The sequence below is a fragment of the Seriola dumerili genome, unplaced genomic scaffold (genome assembly GCF_002260705.1).
Source record: "Seriola dumerili isolate Sdu_G_001 unplaced genomic scaffold, Sdu_1.0 BDQW01000003.1, whole genome shotgun sequence".
Taxonomy (NCBI): Eukaryota; Metazoa; Chordata; class Actinopteri; order Carangiformes; family Carangidae; genus Seriola; species Seriola dumerili.
Window position 1 is genome coordinate 8,272,055 of NW_019174258.1, and position 18,687 is coordinate 8,290,741.

At 42.4% G+C, this 18,687-nt stretch overlaps 1 protein-coding gene across 1 annotated transcript in view; it reads left to right on the forward strand.

The window, feature by feature from the left end:
* Nucleotides 1–18,687, forward strand: part of LOC111221191 (CUGBP Elav-like family member 4) — a 134,554-nt gene that overhangs the window by 95,546 nt on the left and 20,321 nt on the right. Inside the window, exons 4-6 of the mRNA XM_022744555.1 lie at nucleotides 4,658–4,786; nucleotides 8,752–8,831; nucleotides 17,726–17,869. Of these exons, the coding sequence (XP_022600276.1) occupies nucleotides 4,658–4,786; nucleotides 8,752–8,831; nucleotides 17,726–17,869 (353 nt within the window). The remainder of the gene's footprint in view (nucleotides 1–4,657; nucleotides 4,787–8,751; nucleotides 8,832–17,725; nucleotides 17,870–18,687) is intronic.

Below are 18,687 nucleotides of genomic sequence, written 5' to 3' on the forward strand. Positions count from 1 at the left end.
CCGAAAGCAAACGGCACCTTTCGATTCCAAACAGACTCCTGTGTATATACATATATTAGATGGTGAAAAACAAAGTCTAACTCAATATTAAGATGCCATTCCCCAACATTTTGTACACCCAGTCTGTACGCCTACATGTGTGAGCGTGTCTGGTGGCGGGCCTCCCAGGCAGCAGCACACCAGCGTCAGGCTTTTCTAATGAGTCCATAAGAAGCACAACTTCTCTGTTGTGCTGCCTGGAACATTACTCTGCATTTGAAATGCACCCAGCGGCCTAGCAGGCATCTTTTATCGTTGGATGCAGCTGTCCATGCTTTCTGAACACTTACTACTACCAAGCTTCCCTGACTACTGCCAGCGGGCAATAAGTGATAGAATCATAAAAAAAGAAAAGGAGGAAAAAAAAGGAATATTTACAACGACACAGGAGCAGGAGAGTAATTCTTTAAAGAGAATATTCCCATTATTGGCAAACAAAAGCAGAAAATTTTGAAAAGTAGACTTCACAGCAACTAAATCTATGCCTGGAGAGAAAGAGTAGTGTGAGGGATGACAATAAAGGATTAAGAGAAAGATACAGAGAGAGCAATAGATAGACAAAAAGAGAAGAGGGGGAAGGAAAAGCACAATCTATATGCATATACTGCAGCCTACAACACAAGTAGCACTTTATTCCAGGGAGAGAAGCATCAATCTTGACAGCATATGGCGTCTGTGCAAAATCCATTAATTTTTAATATACCGGGCGCTGAAATGAAAAGGCTTCCTGAGACAAGCAATTGTCAGATGTCAGTAGTGTTTTGATAACTTTTTTGATCTCCTTTTTTATTTGCATTCATAAAATGGGGCTGTCCACATGCCACCTCAGTTTGGACATGGCTGGAGACTGACATGGAACCATTTTCCACTCAGCTGCTCCCACCTTCAGTCAGGAGATGAGACACTGGGGGAAACAAAAAAAAAAAAAAAAGAAAAAGATGTGATATGACTGTGATGTGTGTGTGTGTGTGTGTGTGTGTGAGAAAGTAAGTGTGTACAGGCTGAAGCAATTTCTTCACCCACTTGTGCATATGTATGTTACAGAACGTATTGACAAGCAATATCAAAGTGTTCATGTATACTGCCATACACCAAAACTCATTTTAAATAGTATATATGTCCTTGAATCTGCTAATTACATTCTAAAGTATACAGCAGAAATGTTACCTAAGTACATGGATTAATTAATGGTGTTTGAGTATGCAACAAGGAAATCTAGATTATGTAGCCGGGCTTTCTATACACACACACACGCACACGCACAAACGCACACACACATTATTATTTTAAAGTAGTGGCAAGGTTTGAAAGTGTAGATTACAAAGGTCTCTTCAGAGTACAGCAGAGAAGTGCTGTAAAGCTCAAATGTTCTCCAGCTGTGTGGCTCAGCTCTGGTGGAGGGATAAGATGAGCCTCTCTCAATGAGAGATAAGTACAAAGAGGTCAAACAGTCAGCTCAATGAGTTTTGTCATACTTCTCTATCCTCAGTTAGTTCCATAGGAAGGCCCTCAACCCTCTTAATGCAAATACATGACTATTAGACAAGAGTTTTTTTTTTTCCCTCCATTCCCCACTTTTAATGGATAACTCTTTGGAGTCATGGAGTCATCTCCTTGTGCAGAGGGTGCATTACAAGATATTTATTCATATTCATAAAATGCCAATTTAACGCTTGCAAGTGGCCATAGGAGATGAGCGGGAACTTGCAAAATCCAATAAGAGCTGCTTTGGAGACAGGTGCAAAGTGGACTAATTAATAGCAATCTATACTCTGGCCAGGGCATGCAGTGGGCCGACTGAGACACTCTTAGGTCAGGCAATGAAAAGATAGCAGCTCCAAATTCATTTTCTCACTGTGGCTCTCCCAAAGGAAGGCTCCGAAGTACACTCACACTTCCTTTAATGCCTTCACTGGGGTGTAATTTATTTTTGCGTTTGCCAGCACATTTGGAAAGTTCATTACCTCTCTCATGGCTTGTTAATTAGCCTTGTAAAGCCGCCATTAGATCTCCTCGGGCCAGGACCGAGATGAGACTTTTGTCCCAAAACATTAACACACTGCAGGAGGCCTGTAAAACCGCACTCTGCCCATTTAAGTGGTAACAGTGACACCTCTGTGAAAATCTGAAAGATGGAGGGGACGATCATGGCAAAGTCACATGTGCTGTGGACGAGCTGTTGCCTGTTTCACCTCTGCTGCCACAGACAGGGGTCAGGCTCATTTCTCTCTAACACCTGTTCTGGGCTGACTTTACAGCTACGCAACCCCTCCACTGGTGGCCAATATCCAGCTAGACGTCTGTCCTCTTGTCGGCCTTTGCTAAATCCCAGTCGACAGTATAAGTGGCTGTCTCTGTGGTGATCTCCTCGGGGTTCTCACTCACTTCCAACCCTGGAGCTCCAAGGGATGAGGACCAGTAATGAGCAGGCTCAGCTGGTGGGTTTGAGAAATCCTGCTGTGTGAGGTGTGACTACAGGAACATGGACTGACACCACTGCTACAGCACCAGCAGTAGAGACCAGGCAGCGTGGCCTTATTGATTATGCGGGTGCTCATTTGTGTGGCCAAGCGGGTAGCAGGCACGTGTCTCATTTGAACTTTACAGGAATGGAACAGGATCCGATTTCCCCGCTGCAAAAAGGAAGCCCTGGTGCTTTATTTTTAGAACAGCTGCGTCTAATGGGGCCTGGCAGGTACAGGAGGCGTCACATCTGTCGAGGCCCAGGTGATGCTCTCGCCCTCCACTCCTCCCTGCTCCTCACCCACTCCCTACCAGTCAAATGACTCACACTGAAGATCAACAGTGTCATTTCCAATAAACTCTTCTTCCTCTTCCTGCCACTTTCCATCAGTTCTGGCGATGGGTTCTTGCTAGTAGCTATTTCATTCCACAACACAGCAGAATAGGGGATGCATAATGTAAAAGATGTAAGGAAGATGAATTCTCTGTCTAATGCCAGAGCACCAGGAAGATTAATTAGAAAAATCCAGCTTTCTGACTGGCCAAAATTTAGTGGTATAGAGCCCATACATCTGAGCCAGAGTGCCCCCCTCTGGAGCTCAGGAAGCGACTAAAAGTTCATTTGGAGCAACTCTGTAAATTTCACTCTAGTTAAGTATTGGTCGGGAAATTGGGAAAGGTCAGTGCTGAGTACCAGCCCAGCATTTAGACTGTACAGTGGGGGTGGCTTCCTCACTTTAACACTTGTCCTTGACCACTTACACATGACCTTAAAGAGTCATAGTCCCATAGCCCTGCTATTTTCATTATTCATATTTTGCATTGATTTCAAGTTCACTTATTTTACTGTCATTATTTTCCACTAAATAGCCAATAGGAAGTGGATCTGATAGCTACATTTTCCTGTTTTTGACACAAAAACTAAAATCATTTATTCATCATGGTGAAAAGTAAGAAAGCTAATCAAACCACCACAGATTCAATAGTCAGGAGTTTATATAACATAGTACTATGTCTACTATGATGCTTTGTCATTGTCTTTGGTTCTGAGGCATGAGAACTACACATGTAGCGTTCATAGTTATTATGTTTTGTAATGGTTTCTGCTAACACCATTCTCCATCACTGTGCTGACGAGGAAGTAATAGGTCTTGGTCATGGTTACTGTGGTTATGTTGCACAGAAGAAAAAAAACTCAATTCCCCTTTAATTTGAAAACCACATATAAAGAATTATGCAACGTGTGCACAAGATAGTAGGAAAATAGTAGAAAGGATAAGGACAACTTCTTTCTCCAAGTTGCACTACGTGAACCTAGCTAATTCTCGTTTTAATTTGTTGCAACTGGTAGTTGAAAAACTGCAAACCTTAGGCGGATAATTACCCACAAACAACTTCACATTGAAAAGCATAATCCAATACTGCACAATGCACAGAATACAGTTCAGTTTTAAATTTCGCTTGACTCGTTTTCTGAAAGTATTTGTTCCCTGACTTTCACATGTATATGAAAGTGGAGAAGATGAGAATAGACTTGAATCATAAACCAGTACACAGTTTATCATTGGGTAGAATGTGCTGCAAATGAGGGAAGACCTTTAAACCACCTTTGGATATTATTCATGACCCCTTGACACAGAGTTTACTCTTGCTTATTACAATTCCTATTGCCTTGGTGATGAGAAAATGTAATACCGTGTTCCCGTTCCATGTTCTCTTTCAACTTAGTGACTTAAGCATCCAGACGATCTAACAGTTTGTCTACCTGAGCAAAATATTCCCACTCTCTTTCTACCTTTACCTGAAACCCACGACGCTCAGAACATCACCTGTATCAAACATCACTGTGGCAGACTTGAATAGCTCTCTCGAAACGGGAATATATCTCACCCTCATACCAGGGTGGGGTGGCACACCACACAACAGCAAGATCAACAACAGCAGCAGCAGCAGCAGTGTAGGCTCAACACAGCGACTGCTATAAAGGGGGATGGAGGGATGGGAGGGGATGGGGGGGTGGAGGGGTGTGTGTGGGTGAGTTGCACAAGTTCCTCTCAGCTCAGCAGAACGGTGCCATCAGCTGTAGCATTTGTCTGTTCTCTCCTCTCTTCCACCCTCCCTCCTTCCCTCCCCCCCTCCCCCTCTTCCTATCCAGAAGACAGGAAGCTGTTTGTGGGAATGCTCGGCAAGCAGCAGAGCGAGGATGACGTCCGGCGGCTGTTCGAGACCTTCGGCCAGATCGAGGAGTGCACCGTCCTGCGAGGGCCTGATGGGGCCAGTAAGGGTCAGAGCCCACACACCTCCCACTCTTTTTTTTTTTTGCCCTGTCTGTCCCTCTTAATCCCCGTCTGTCTGTACTTGCGTCATCTCTTTTTCTGCTCTTTACATTTTTAGAGCCATGCTTCACCCGATGTGCACTCATTGACATCGTCTGCGATCCACTCCGCTCTTCTGAATAACTCATCTTCCCCTTCAGCCATTCTGTTTTTTCACCACCTCTTATGTGTCTCGCTCGCATTTCTTTCATACCTCATTGTCACCGTGCTCCGACACCTCCTTCCTCCCACTTTCTTTTTCTCACTACTTTCCGTATTGCCCTTCCCTTTTTTGTTCGCGCTCTACCTCGCACTCCTTTTTTTTTCCCTTTCTTTCCCTCCCAAACTTCTTCTTATGTTGTCTCTTCATCACAGCAGCTCCTCTCACCCTGGGCTTGTACTCAACAAATACATCAAACAACACCTTGTCTCTCTGCTCACCCCTCTCCTCCTCCTCCTCCTCCTCCTCCTCTTCCTGTTATCTGAAAAGCGGAGGGGTGTAATCATGTTTGTTTCCCACATTCCCGTCATCCCTCCCCTGAGACACCATTGGACGATAATGTCCTACTGTAAATAAAGCAGCCAGGCTCTGGGTTTTGCTGCTGTCACTCACTGGGTGGCAGATTTGCATGCATTCAGGAATAGCTTATGCGTTCATGTTTCTGGCTCATGTGCTATTTAGTTAGTAGAGCGTGGTCAGATTAAAGATGGCTGTGAAATGTGCGATGCAGGTGGAATTGTTCTGAGAGTACGAGAGGCTCCCAGATCACCCTTTGATGGGTCTCTGTCTCGCAACCATATTTGGAGTGATAACGCTACTGACATCGTTTGGAACCTCTATCTTTCTTTCCCTCTGTTGACTGTGATTTATTCACCTATATGAAGCATGTGAATGTGTGAAAACAATGTGTGGGAAGGGTAGGGAAAGGGGCTGGTAATGTGCGAGCCTTCTGTGTATATCGAAGAGAAAGGCGGGTTACATGAACCACACGCCTATCTGTGTCTGCATCTGTTCCTCTCACTGTTAATCCTGGGTCTATTGCTCTGCGTCACCCCACCGGTCCACTACCTGTCTTTCTCCCTGCCTTGTTTCCTCTTTCGCTGTCTCTCTCCAGCTCCCTCTCTTCCTGTCTACTCAGATGCCTCAATCTGATTGACAGCACATAAAATGAAATAAGGCCAGTGCTGCTGTGTCAGACAGGAGCTAGTTTTCTCCCTCATTCGCGCTTTCACTCCTTTTCACCCTCCTGCACCCCACACCTCAACTCTTTTTTTCTTTTTCCTCCCTCCACATGCCATACCTTTCCTGTGTTGGTATTTGTCTCTATTATCGCTGGCTTGATCATTCCCTTTTCTTCAAGTTTCACTGCTATGAAATGGAAAACTGTGGAGTAATGTTAACTATGAATGCTACCACGAGACAAAGGTCTCATATATAGGTATCTGGTCCTATCACTCACTGTGCAGCAGTCCTACGCAATCATTACGGGATGTTACGGCAAATTATTTTGCCAGCCGCCTCGCTCGGGATGAGGTCCCCATAATTTGAATGAGACAGACCTTGAAATTGACAGTGCTATCTGTTCCATGATGGAGGCTTTGTCCCCTGTTGATGTAAATTTATGCTACTCAGAGGCTTTTCAGCACCCCTCTTCACCCAATAAAAAGGCCGAGAAGTTTAACATCCATCTCTCTTTGGCGCTGCTCCTCAAAGTACTTTCAAAGTGCAACACTTGCTGCCAGAGTTGAATAGAGCCCCGAATTGTCAGGAATAATAGAGAGATGGCTTTTAGGTCTATAATTAAGTTGTGTTATAAATGTCACCCATCCAGTGGGATGGAATTCATGCATACATATTATTACCCCGGGAATTCAAAAGGCAGCGCAGATCCTCTCGCTTGAAAGCAATACAATCTCTCTTTTTCCTTTTTCCCCAACTCATTCTGAGCCATCAAATTCAAAAACTCAAATGTGCACTATAATTTATGAGGCTGTAGCACTTCCAATTCTTTTGAGATGTTGTGCTCTGTGTCCCTTAACTTTTTTTTTTTTTTTTTTTTTTATATAAAGGTCAGCAGAATCAAGGCTAATGCATTGTTTGTTGATGGAGAAATTTGAGAACATTGTATGTTCCACGTGACTTTGCCATTGATGGTGTTCTCCAAGCCCTGCAGTTTTGAATGTCTCTCTGGTTGGGCTGAGCTGACGGGGTCACAGGGACCCTGGCACAATGTCTGATAGCTTTGTTAGTGAACCCACAGCAAGGTATCTTGCCTTCCAAAACCAAAAGGCTTCTGCGAGAACAAACCGCCCCTTATTATTTCAACTACAAAAGTTAAATGCATTTGTTCCTACAAAGACAGAGTTGCAGTAAAATGGCACATGTAGGCTGATGCATTTCCCTTGAACAAATGAAGACCTTTACTGTCTCTACCTGGAGGGGTGTTCAAGTGAAGTAAAAAGGTGCTAGAGTGCTGTGAGAGAATCAAAGTCTTCTTTGACTTATCTGTTTGCCTCTGTAGATCTATGCAGCTTTGAGGACATTTGACAGTACAGAAAACACATGGCCTTTACTACTCACCACATTTCTGCTCACAATAGTTTCAACTACTTACCATTTACTGTGTGGCAGGAATGTGGATGGAAAGCCTCAGGTAACGGAGGAAATTGTCCTCAATTGTGCACATACTGCATGTCCTTTAGTTCTTTTTTTTTTTTTTTTTTTTTTTTTTTTTTTTTAGTTTGTCAGGAAATTACTAAGTTGCATGTCGAGGAAGCAAAACTGACGCCTGAGATGTAGAAGTGAATGGATCGCTGCCAAAAGCAGAACATCTCCTGAGCCTACCTATCAGTGTTTGTAATTTAAATGAATCATCATGACTCCTGTGGGAATACAGAGTGAATAAATGTATATGAACACATGTAACCATTTTAAATAGGTATCAGCAGTTCTCAAGAAAGCAGGGACTGAACTCAGGGAAAGACACGGGTGCCACTCGATTAATGAAAAGGGGGCAGAATTAATCCACGAGTTTGTTAATTAGGTATCTCTTGACTTAACACATGAGCTACCTGAAGGCAAGGATAAGAATAGGACATAACAGAATACCTCTTGCAGTCGATGACGACCATAAAGCTTAGAGAAATAGCTCCTGTTTAATTTAATGGCTTTTGGAAAATTACCGCGTTTCAGTTCCACTGTAATTCAGTTCACTGGCTTTCTCTTTATGTTATAGTACTTTAGCGCCTGTCCTAACCTACACACCGATGAACTATTTAATAACGTGGTTAGGATATGTAAGCTTCAAAAACACATACTGTGCATTATTATTATCTATCTGAATCATTTTTAATATCATTTGAGATATTAATTCAACAAGGCTCCGACACACTGCTGCCAACACTCGTTCCCTTGTCTTCGGGCCAACTTTTTATGTTGGCTTTTCCTTTTGTGCATTAACTACACAACAGATTTAAGATTTTTTGAATGCCCCTTGAGCAAAGCCCCCTCTCCCCCTGCATCTGAAATTATATGCGAGCAAAGATTTGGTTAGATAGGCAGATTATAATACTATGCCTTTGTCATCATAATCTCTTTTATGAGTGACTGCACACAAATCATAATGTGTAAATATTAAACAGATTAATAATCACAAACAAGTCAGGATAGTAAATGCCTTGGCTCCATGCTCCAAAGTGGAGGGGGTGGAATTAGAAATGGGCAAGGGACAGGATGTTCCACGCAGCTAATGCCTTCACTACAATTAGACTGATTTATTCAGAGTTATGCGCTGAACACACAAATGGCAGGATATATTTACAAACCAGATAACATGAAAACAATGGTAATGAATGGTGTTTCCCCCCCATTTTCAAGGCCACCCCCTGATGTTGTGCCCCTCCCTTCTATTTCTCTCTCTCTCTCTGTGTACAGGCTGTGCCTTTGTGAAGTTCTCCAGCCACGCAGAAGCGCAGGCCGCCATCAACAGCTTGCATGGTGGACAGACTATGCCTGTAAGTAACACACACGCATAACAAGTGTTGTCCTAATGACAGAATTAACTTTAGAGTGTAATTTATTTTAACACCGTTAAGTGTTTTTACACTTGATGTGGACCATTTTAGAAAAGGTTTTGCAAGTGATGTCATTTGGTTGTCTACTTATGCCAGCTGTTTCACCTGTGCTGCCAGTTTTATAAGATGTTTGAGGCAGACTGGGATGAAGTTTATAACAAAGATAGACAGATAGAAAGACACTGAACAAATCCCCCCTTAAAGTTTTCTATTCCTCATACATAAGCCCACTGGAGGATGTATGCCTCCTTTTGAAATTCAAAACTGCATGTTTTTGTCATAAACACAAAATTTCTTCATCGCCACTTAGAATAAATAAAGTATCTAACTATCTATCTATCTATCTATCCATCTATCTAATACAGTGGAGTACACACACACATATGTACTTTTTTATACTATACATATATGTGTATAGTCACCACTGTGACATCAACAGTCCACAGTGTCACATACATTCTCCCTGTGTTATCGCACACAAAAGATTCCCACAGTCAGCATCCGCCACCTTACAGCGCACAGCTGCATATTCTGTATCTCAGTCTTTTCACTCAGTATCCATTTCCCTCTCCTGCTATTCAAACTACCTTTTGAGCAGACTGATAGAGTATTTACATTCACCGCCTTGATATGATTACTGCGCACCACACACGAATCCTTGAATGTGTTCTCAGAAGACATTGTACTGCACATGTCAATATGTCATTTACATGTTTTAGTTAAAACTGAAGGAAAGACACGGGTGGAGATGATGGAAATAGAAAAATGAGGATATATAGTGCAAGCATTGTATAAAATGATATTGTAGGTATGAGTTTATTCTTATTTCCATACTATACTCCTTACTATACACTGATTAAACAGCACAATTTTGCTCAGATATCAGTCTATGAATAGAAACAGCAAAATTTAATTTAGAACAACTAATGAATATTTACTACTTTATTCAATTACCATTCAAATTGAATTCAGGAGGTTATGGTTGCATTGCACATTGTATTTCCACTTACTTATCGTCGTGTTACTTAGGGAGGAGAAAGGCTAAAACAAACTAATGGAGAGCTGTTGGCTCATCTAACAATTACCCTACATAAATGTCTAGAAGAAATAAACCACCACATTGGAGTCCTCTTTCTAGTCCCCTCTTGACTTTAAGTACAATACTGACTTGCATTTTATTCCTGGTTATGTCCACCAACTTCTGAAAAACAATATCAGAATGACAAACAAAAAGTTGTGAATTAGCCAGGATGAAGCGGTCACAAGACTTCTGGATGCAGCTTTTTTTTTGATTATACGGTTTGTGATGTGTGATGCAGTTGAGGCAAATTCTCTTCTGGAAATGACATGATACTGTACTGCAATAGGAGACGAGACAGAATTTTTATCTATGTTCTAAACAAGAACAAATTAAAGCTTGGATGAACATTTTCTGATTACTTATGGATTAAAAATGTTTCTATATCGCTGCCAAAAGTTAATAGTTTGAACAGCTCTCTTAACCTGTCCCTGAAAACTGAAATTAGTGTGAAATTAGTGGCTTTACATTTGGAGACAGTGTGTCATCTTCATGGTGAGGCAATTTAACTGGTTGTAGGGTGTCAAGAAAGATTATTTCTCGAAATGGTGTAATTAAATTTTTGCACTTTTTATACTGTTTAGGCAATTTATGAGAATGGCTAGACAGATTTTTACATCACAATATAAATGTGTGTCATCAGCATAAGAGTGAAACCTTTTTTGTTTGCTTTTGATACATCCAAGTAGAATTATGTATGAATAGTGGGTGGGGAAAAAATGAATAAAGTAATGATAAAAAACTAAATAAACTGGATAGAAAAACTAAACCCAGAATCTTAATCCAACTGAGGATAAGGAGATTGTGTCTATTGTTGTAAACAGTTTCTTGGGAAGCAGTGCAAGCTTTATCTCAACAACCAACTGCTTTAACAAAATGAATGAAACCACTGGCCAGAGTGCAATAGATAATAAATAAAGTACAAGCTCTGACTGCTGAACATTTTGTAATATGATGGGGACACATAAAGGGCTTCATACATGTCAGAGCCTCTTCTAGCAACACGTGAGAAATGACTTGAAAGCAGCTCATAACTGCCGAAAAATGATTAGCAGTGACAGTGTGGCCCCTGTCAGGGGGCTGCGTTTTGTTAAAGAATATTAAACATTTACTTGAAAACACTTATCAAGGGAGGCTTCATTAAAGTGAGTATAAGGGAGGTTAACAAGGAAGTCAATAATATTGAAAAGCACCCTAGAGTTAGGATGGATCTTCAAAATGAGGTCAGATTAATAAGCCACTTTTGCTTCCTTAACCGCTTCCTGATATTTGAGCATGAAGTCTTTCATAATATTGTGGGACACTTGCAGTTTATCAGCCTCCCATTAACTTTTAGCTTTTCTACATTTATTCTCCACAGCCTGGGACCAGGGTATTCATCTTGATATGTTGTGGAATAATGTTATGCTGTAAATACTAGTCATATTGCTGCATCACCTCATTCAGTTACAGACACAGAACACAAATACAGGTGTCTGTTGTCATGGCTCTGACACATGTTGACCATTACACAGAATCGCACAGCTTCTTGACATATAATGAAAGGCAATGCCAGAATCATAGTGGTCAGTGGAGTGTACAGCGCTACACAACAGATGAAGATTTAAATGTGCTTTTGAGTGGTGTAGAATATAGTTTAGCTGTGAGTGTACAAGGAATTGTGGAAAGTAGGTAATGGTGTGGCAGTCCAGCTTGATATACAGTAGTTATGAGATGCATGAAATAGCATTAGTTGGTGTTGATTTGTTTAGTTGAAGATTGAGGCCAGTTAATTACAAATTGGATATGCTTCTGTCAGGCTTGAACAAGGCCACCAAAAAGGCTTAAGTAAAAGAAATGATGAATTAGGAAGCATCTCGCTGCCAGTGCTGCGTGTGTGTTGAGCGCTGCACAGCTGGACACACACATGAGCACACACTCTTTCTGGCAGACATCCGCACCTTCACACACTTCACTGATGTTCCGCAATAAATATTTACGGACGCTTCCTGGCAGCCAGATAGTGTCCTGGAAGCCAGATGTAATTTACACATCTTTTTGATGCCGCCTCATTTTGCATTACATTGAAGTAGTGAGGGAGGGAAATAAGTGGTAGAGCCACTTTAACTTTGTGTGTGGTTGTTGTGCTCTGCAGAGACCAAACTTTTTGGCATGTAAACCACAAGGGTCAAAATTTAATAAGGCGCCGGCCTAGAGCCAAACAATAATCATGTTGCCCACTGATCATGCACAATTACTGAAATTTGGTTATAATCAAGATATTTACCTTCTACTCAAAATATCTTGTTGACTCAATCAATAGAATATGTTTACATCCAGAGGATTTACATAATTGGACTCCTGTGAGGCTGTTTTTTTGCTTACTTATACAGATCAAAATTTGGCTCATGCGCAGTAGCTTTGTGCACTTGTGTGTGTTTGTCTTGCTGTAGCCCAGGCAGAGCTGCATTAGTTTGGGTCACAAAGCCACCTGAGGTCTGCTGCAGATGAACTGTCCAAGGCAACATATGGAGCTCCAAACAGACCTGGGGCGGATCACGAGTCATCCAAAAGTTCATTAATAATCTATATTATCCATATCTCTCTCCCTCTATCCCCGCACCTGTTATCCTCCTCTCCACAAATCCAACTTCCTCTCAGATTAATAGGCAAGGTGGCCATTAGTATCCAACTAAGGCTTTGGTACCGATGGGGGATGCAGTTAATTTGGATAATATCACTGCCACATGTCGTCAACAACAGACTAACAGGAGGCAGGATTCAGAGAGTGGGCTGCTCTGCTCACTGCCTGCTGCCAGCTGTGAGGTCTGGATGAACCTTGAACAAAGAGTTGTCTCTCACTTCCTCTCTGTCTCTCTCTCCCTCTTAATGTTCTCTCTACAGCATCTGTGTTACCTGGCACACACGCACATGCCATAAATAATACCTCCACCAAAACACGCTGGCCCAAAATGAAAGGCTTTAATGAAGCTTAAGGGCAAGGGATGCCACCAAAGGGCATGCGCTGATAGATCGGGTCATAGCTTTAATTGATGTTTATTGCAGATTGCAGGTGCTTCCAAAATTAACTTAAAAGGTGATTGGGCACAGAACAGTCACTCTCACTGGTTTCAGCTGTTGCATTACAGTAAGGCTGCGGAGGCACAGGTGGCAAAACTTCAAATGTCAAAGCCGAGGGCAGCCAGACAGCACCCAGCAAATTGCAGACATTGTCACATTCGGTGTCACAGCGTGGCTGACAGGGCCTGTGGAGCTCTCCGGTGTTGGCAGCAACAACAGCGTGCATGTGTGTGATACTATAGTTCTGGATTAATGAGAGATAAGAACAAGCCAGAGAGCATTGTCATTGTAATACACAAGTCATCAAACACCACATGAAACTACTGTAGAACCTCGGCAGGCTTGTGGCTGACATACTGCATGGAGTTTTGTTTTCTTCTGTCCGCACATATGATGGTGAAAACTGCTGTTGATGGACAAAATGGAGCCGAGTGAAAAACACCATTATGAATGACAGGTATTCTTCTTCTGCGTGTTTCGGTTTGATGCGGTGTGCTCGGCAGCCGCAGCAGTATGTGGTGGACAGCAAGGCCAGACCAAGACAGCATCATCCACTGCTAATGAGAGACAGCCCTCCCGTGAGGCTAGCAAAGACGTAGCAAGGTTCAGAGAGTTGAATACCAAGCCCACAGGAGGTTCATCCAATTACCAAACAAACTTGTTCCGATGTATTCAATTAATTTCTTACAGATTCTCGATTAGCACTTTCTCTAAGTCTGTAGAAAGCTGCAAGTTTTGCCTGTCATTTAAAAGTAGCTGCTGTACGTTTTGCTGAATGACGGGGGAGAAGGAGGTTGTTCGCACATTAGTGGTTGATCATTAGTATGCTTTTCTAAATGACAGCTTCCTTTCAACGAGTGTGTTGTTTAAATTATATTGCTGTAAGCCCCTGTAGAGGACAGATGACGAGTGTCTGTTTACCTGTTGGTAGACACTTAACAACAGTGTCTTTTTATCACAATAATGCAGAGATAAAAGAATAATGCCGTTTCACTGGTGTAGTTGAGTTCTAATCCCTCAATTACAGTTGTGTATTTTTCCATCTACACATTTCGTGGCCTATACAAAATCCAATATGGGAGATTTTCACAAGTCAAGTGTGTTGTTCAAGAAATTAGATTAGTTTTTGAACCCGTGACAAATTCCTTAGTTGTACCTGTCAAAAGTGAAGGCTCCCTGTTGGCCCTTATCAAATTCAGCGAATTCATTTTCTCTCCAGGTATAGGAGTCATGCCGGTGGAGGTTATTATTCTGTTTGTTTGTCAGCTTGTGATTTTCTGCTACCAGTGAGGAGTGGCTGTTTTGCATCCAGTGTCTGTTGTCTGCTGCCACCTGTTCCTTCATTACCTGGCCACATATTACTCTTTCTTTATGTGGAAAGAAACTCCTCATCCGTGAGGGGGGATCACACTCTGAAATCTGCTTTTTCTGATTAGGCCTTGGATCTAGTCAGAATACATCCGCTTTAGATGTAAGGATATGAAATTCTCCTATTCAGGGGTGAGGATAACATTTTTTTCTCCTCTTTTTTTTTTAGAGGGGATATATTGGCTTTTATGTTATGAAAGTCAGAAATGCTCGGCTCAGACATGAGTGGCAGTGCTGACAACACCTACAGAGGCTGTTGTAGTGCTTTAGTCCTGCTGCCAAGACTTTTCAGAGTAGACACTGCAGACTGGGTCTCCTCCTGTGCTGTCGTCTACAGCAGAGCACTCTGCTGGGAGAAGCCAGACCAGGCCAGACTCGCCTCACAGTCTGGCCTAGTCTGGCTCGAGTCACGGTGCAGTGAGTACAGGCAGCCTCGGGCTTTCACAGTCCTGATGCTCACAATGCATTCTTCATGAGGTATTAAATGAACATAAGAATACACAGATACACAAAGCAGAAAATGAACGTGATCTAAATGCCAGGCCCCTGTGCCGTGTGCAGGCTTGAGCAACAACGCTGGAGGAAGATGTTTGCTCAGTGCCAGCCTCATTAAATCCAACAGCCCAGTTCCTTCAACATGGTCCACAAAGTTGAAAAAGAACGGAGAAAGGTCAGGAGGTGGGATGAAATGAAATTAGAAAGGGAGAAACAGTGCCGTTAACGCCACCACGTCGGCGTATTGATTTAACTAATTGAAATGGCACCAAGGGAGAAACACCAGATGGGTCTCCTCTGGCCTGAGGTGGGGTGCTGGCTGGCTCTGATAGGATCCCATCTGAGACACACTGTCCCTGGGGTGCATGCTGATGCCTTCCTTTATTCCCCAGCCTCTTTCTCACGGTTATCTACAGCCAACACATTCTCGTGGTTGTGTTAATAGAATGACACATTTTCACATGGGTTAGTCAAATAGCTTGCAAAAAAAAAAAAAAAACGTGGAACAAGAACTTGTGTGTTTTTTTGCATTTAGTATATGCGTGTTTGTCTTTTGACAAATGACAGTCAGACAGGACAGAAAATGTTGCTGAGGGGAGGATAAGGCTTAGGAAAATGGTGACTGACTTTAGGGTATTGAAAAATCAGCAATCAATGTCAGGTGTAGGCAGGGTAAATGTATGACTAACCAATCTCCAAAGAACGAGACCACCCTGGCAAACTGCCCTCTCAATGGCACTATCACTTCGCTTTTCCTGTTTAAAATTTCATGAAGGCTTTAAAAAAATAGGACACACTTTTTTGTATGAATTACTATGAAATAGCATAAAGTAAGACTGAACTACAGTAAGACAAAGGCTGTGTTTGTTCTGTAGCTGAATACACACTCCTATGGTGTCGTTGCAATATTCAACTTCAAAGGGCACAAGTTTGTTTGTTTCTGTGATTTTCTGTTTGGATAGTTCTGCTTTAGTAAGTTGCCGCCTGTAAGTAGCACTCAAGCTTAAACTTGGACCTGTAGGGCAGTTTAGTCTTGCTTTGTCAATTTCAATTGCTCATACACTGAGGCACAGAAGCTCATGCACAAGAAACAGGTGTGTGCAGCATCAATCACACCGATCAGTCCCCTGCAGTTCACTCACATTACCGATGTCTACAACCAAAGAAAATGTGGAAATCTCAATCAAAGGCTGAATTTGTACTGACCCTGTCAGGATGAGGGATTTGTGAGTGATGGATCCAAGTTGTGATTATGGAGTCCTTTTCTCCCCGTGTCTTTGCTTTTATGATCTTACTAATCATATCCTGACTGCCCCCTGGCTGCCTGTGTCCTTCTGTCCTGGTGGTGCTCCGTGCTCTTTCCCAGCATGCACTGCCTGTAATTAAATAGGAGCCTGGTCCTCTTGACGGTGTCTGTGGCTGCTTTCTCTGCCTGGCAGCCTCCTCATCCTCTCTCTCTCTCTCTCTCTCTCTCTGTATCTTTTCTCTGTCTCTCACTCACACACTGACTCTCTCCCTCCCTCTCTCCTTTCCTGGATGTCACATGAGGAACTGACTCTGGTCTCTGTCTCTCAAATGATTTAATTGGATGCAAACTCAGGAGCACGGACATCAATATGGAACTATATCTGCCATAAGGCAGAGCCATTAGTCAATACTTCGCCCTCCACATGCCGAAGGCTTTTGTCAGACCTAATTACCCAGTGCTGTATTCAGTGGAGCTTCACCAGTGGGGGACTGGGACTCCTGTGGGATCTGGTTAGGATCACAGTTCACTCTCAGTGTATACAGTGGAGTTGGAGAGTTCACAAAAGCAAATATCACTCACTATTCTCTTCCATTTAACAATGACAGCTAAGAGACTGCAGTCATGTGCATATTCAGTTCCACTCTCTTACATGGCTGAGAAATACTAGGCCTGGAAGACTGAATTGTTATCTGCACTGGACATCAGATGACAGAAATGAATAACATGCAAAGCGGTGATGCAAAGGATCCACACTCATGTTTTTAATAAAAGACTGTTGAAGCACTGATACAGATCAGCTCCACATCCTTTTTATTTTGTAGCCAACATTTTGTTGCAGGTCATTTCCCGAGGGAAACACACGTTGTGAGACAGCTATTTTTAACCACACAATAAAAAAATGCAAATGTGTTGCATGCATCCAGCAACCTTGTTTCTAAATGACCTGCATTTAGGTTATGGTTGGATTGATAATGTTCAATATGTCCATATATTTTCACACTCCCAGTTAAAGCATGTCATGTTAACATGAGCAATAGACTTGTCAAGCATACATAACAATGTCAGTCAGTGACATTAGTAATGATGCTTTCCATTAGCTTTAGGAAATTCATAAGAGCTGTGCTATTGTCTTGCTGTGCTTTTTTTTTTTTTTTACACTTTGTGAAATACTATTTATTCACTCTGAGGACGTCCACAGACAGTTTTGCTAATAAACACCAGCTCATTAGCTGGTTGGCTGAAGTGGCAGGTGCAATCTCCAAAACTACTGATTGAAAGTAACCATGGTGGTTGCAAGTGTTAGTATTATTAGTTGTCCCACTTTGTTGAAACTCTGACAGCACAAAAGACGTTTTATACTTATTATATTTAGATTTCTTTCTTTTTCTTGTTTGTTTTTTATGTTTATTTGCTTCAGTTAATCTCCTCGCAGCCACTGAAAAAGCATGATTATACGCTGCAAAGTTTCCATTAAAGAGTTTTTTTTCATGAAGATACACATCAAAAGTGAAAAACTGAACCTATCTGGAAAAACCAAAGTTAGTTGCATATTCACTAACCTTTTCAATATACGTGTCCCTCCAGGGTGCCTCGTCCAGTCTGGTGGTCAAGTTTGCAGACACCGATAAGGAGAGGACCCTGCGTAGGATGCACCAGATGGCGGGCCAGCTCGGCATCTTCAGTCCCATGACCATCCAGTTTGGGGCCTATGGCGCCTACTCTCATGCTGTAAGTCTCAGCCCGGCGGGGGAGGAGACGGTGAGCTTTAAAAAAGAAAACAAAAACTGTTGTGATTTAAAGTTTGAACTCACAATCTCTCCCACTAGGCATGTGACACTCCGAGAGAACATCTACTTCAGTGATTCGCACTATTAAATGGCTGTTAGTGTCCAAATTTACATAGGCTTTACAGGAAATGCTGCACTGCTTTTTGAATTGTCTTTTTTATCCCCTCACTTGTCCAGGGAAGCTGCTTATCATGTATGCTCAGCACTATACTGTTTTACTTTCATACAGTTACAAGCATCCACTTCATATTCACTTTCCATTCCCACATTTCCTGACTTGATCTGTGAATTTAAACTGCCAACCCAAGCTCGCCTCCTTAACATTTGATTTACTTACACATATTCCTCTAGACTCAAACAGAGGTGCACGTCATTCCCACGAACCCACACCCCCTACCCCTCTCCCTCCCAGCCCACCCCACCCGCACTTCTTATTCACACATGAAAGTCACAGCCTGAGTTAGGAGTGTGTGAGATTTTGCACTCATACAGTAGCTAACAACTCACCCTGACAGGTGAGACTCGCCCACTCACGCACAATCTCTCCACTAACTCTGCCACCGCAGCACCATTTTTTCTCTCACACATATACATATACATTTCATATAGATATGCATAGTCTCCAGCTTGCCAAACTCATCTCAGCACATAGGCTTTATCTTGTGTCAGTATAATGAGCACAAAAGCCAGAGCAGTGTTAGAGGAGCTGGGAAGCAACGCTGCAGGGCAACACAGACCACTCTGTTCAAGAACAAGGCA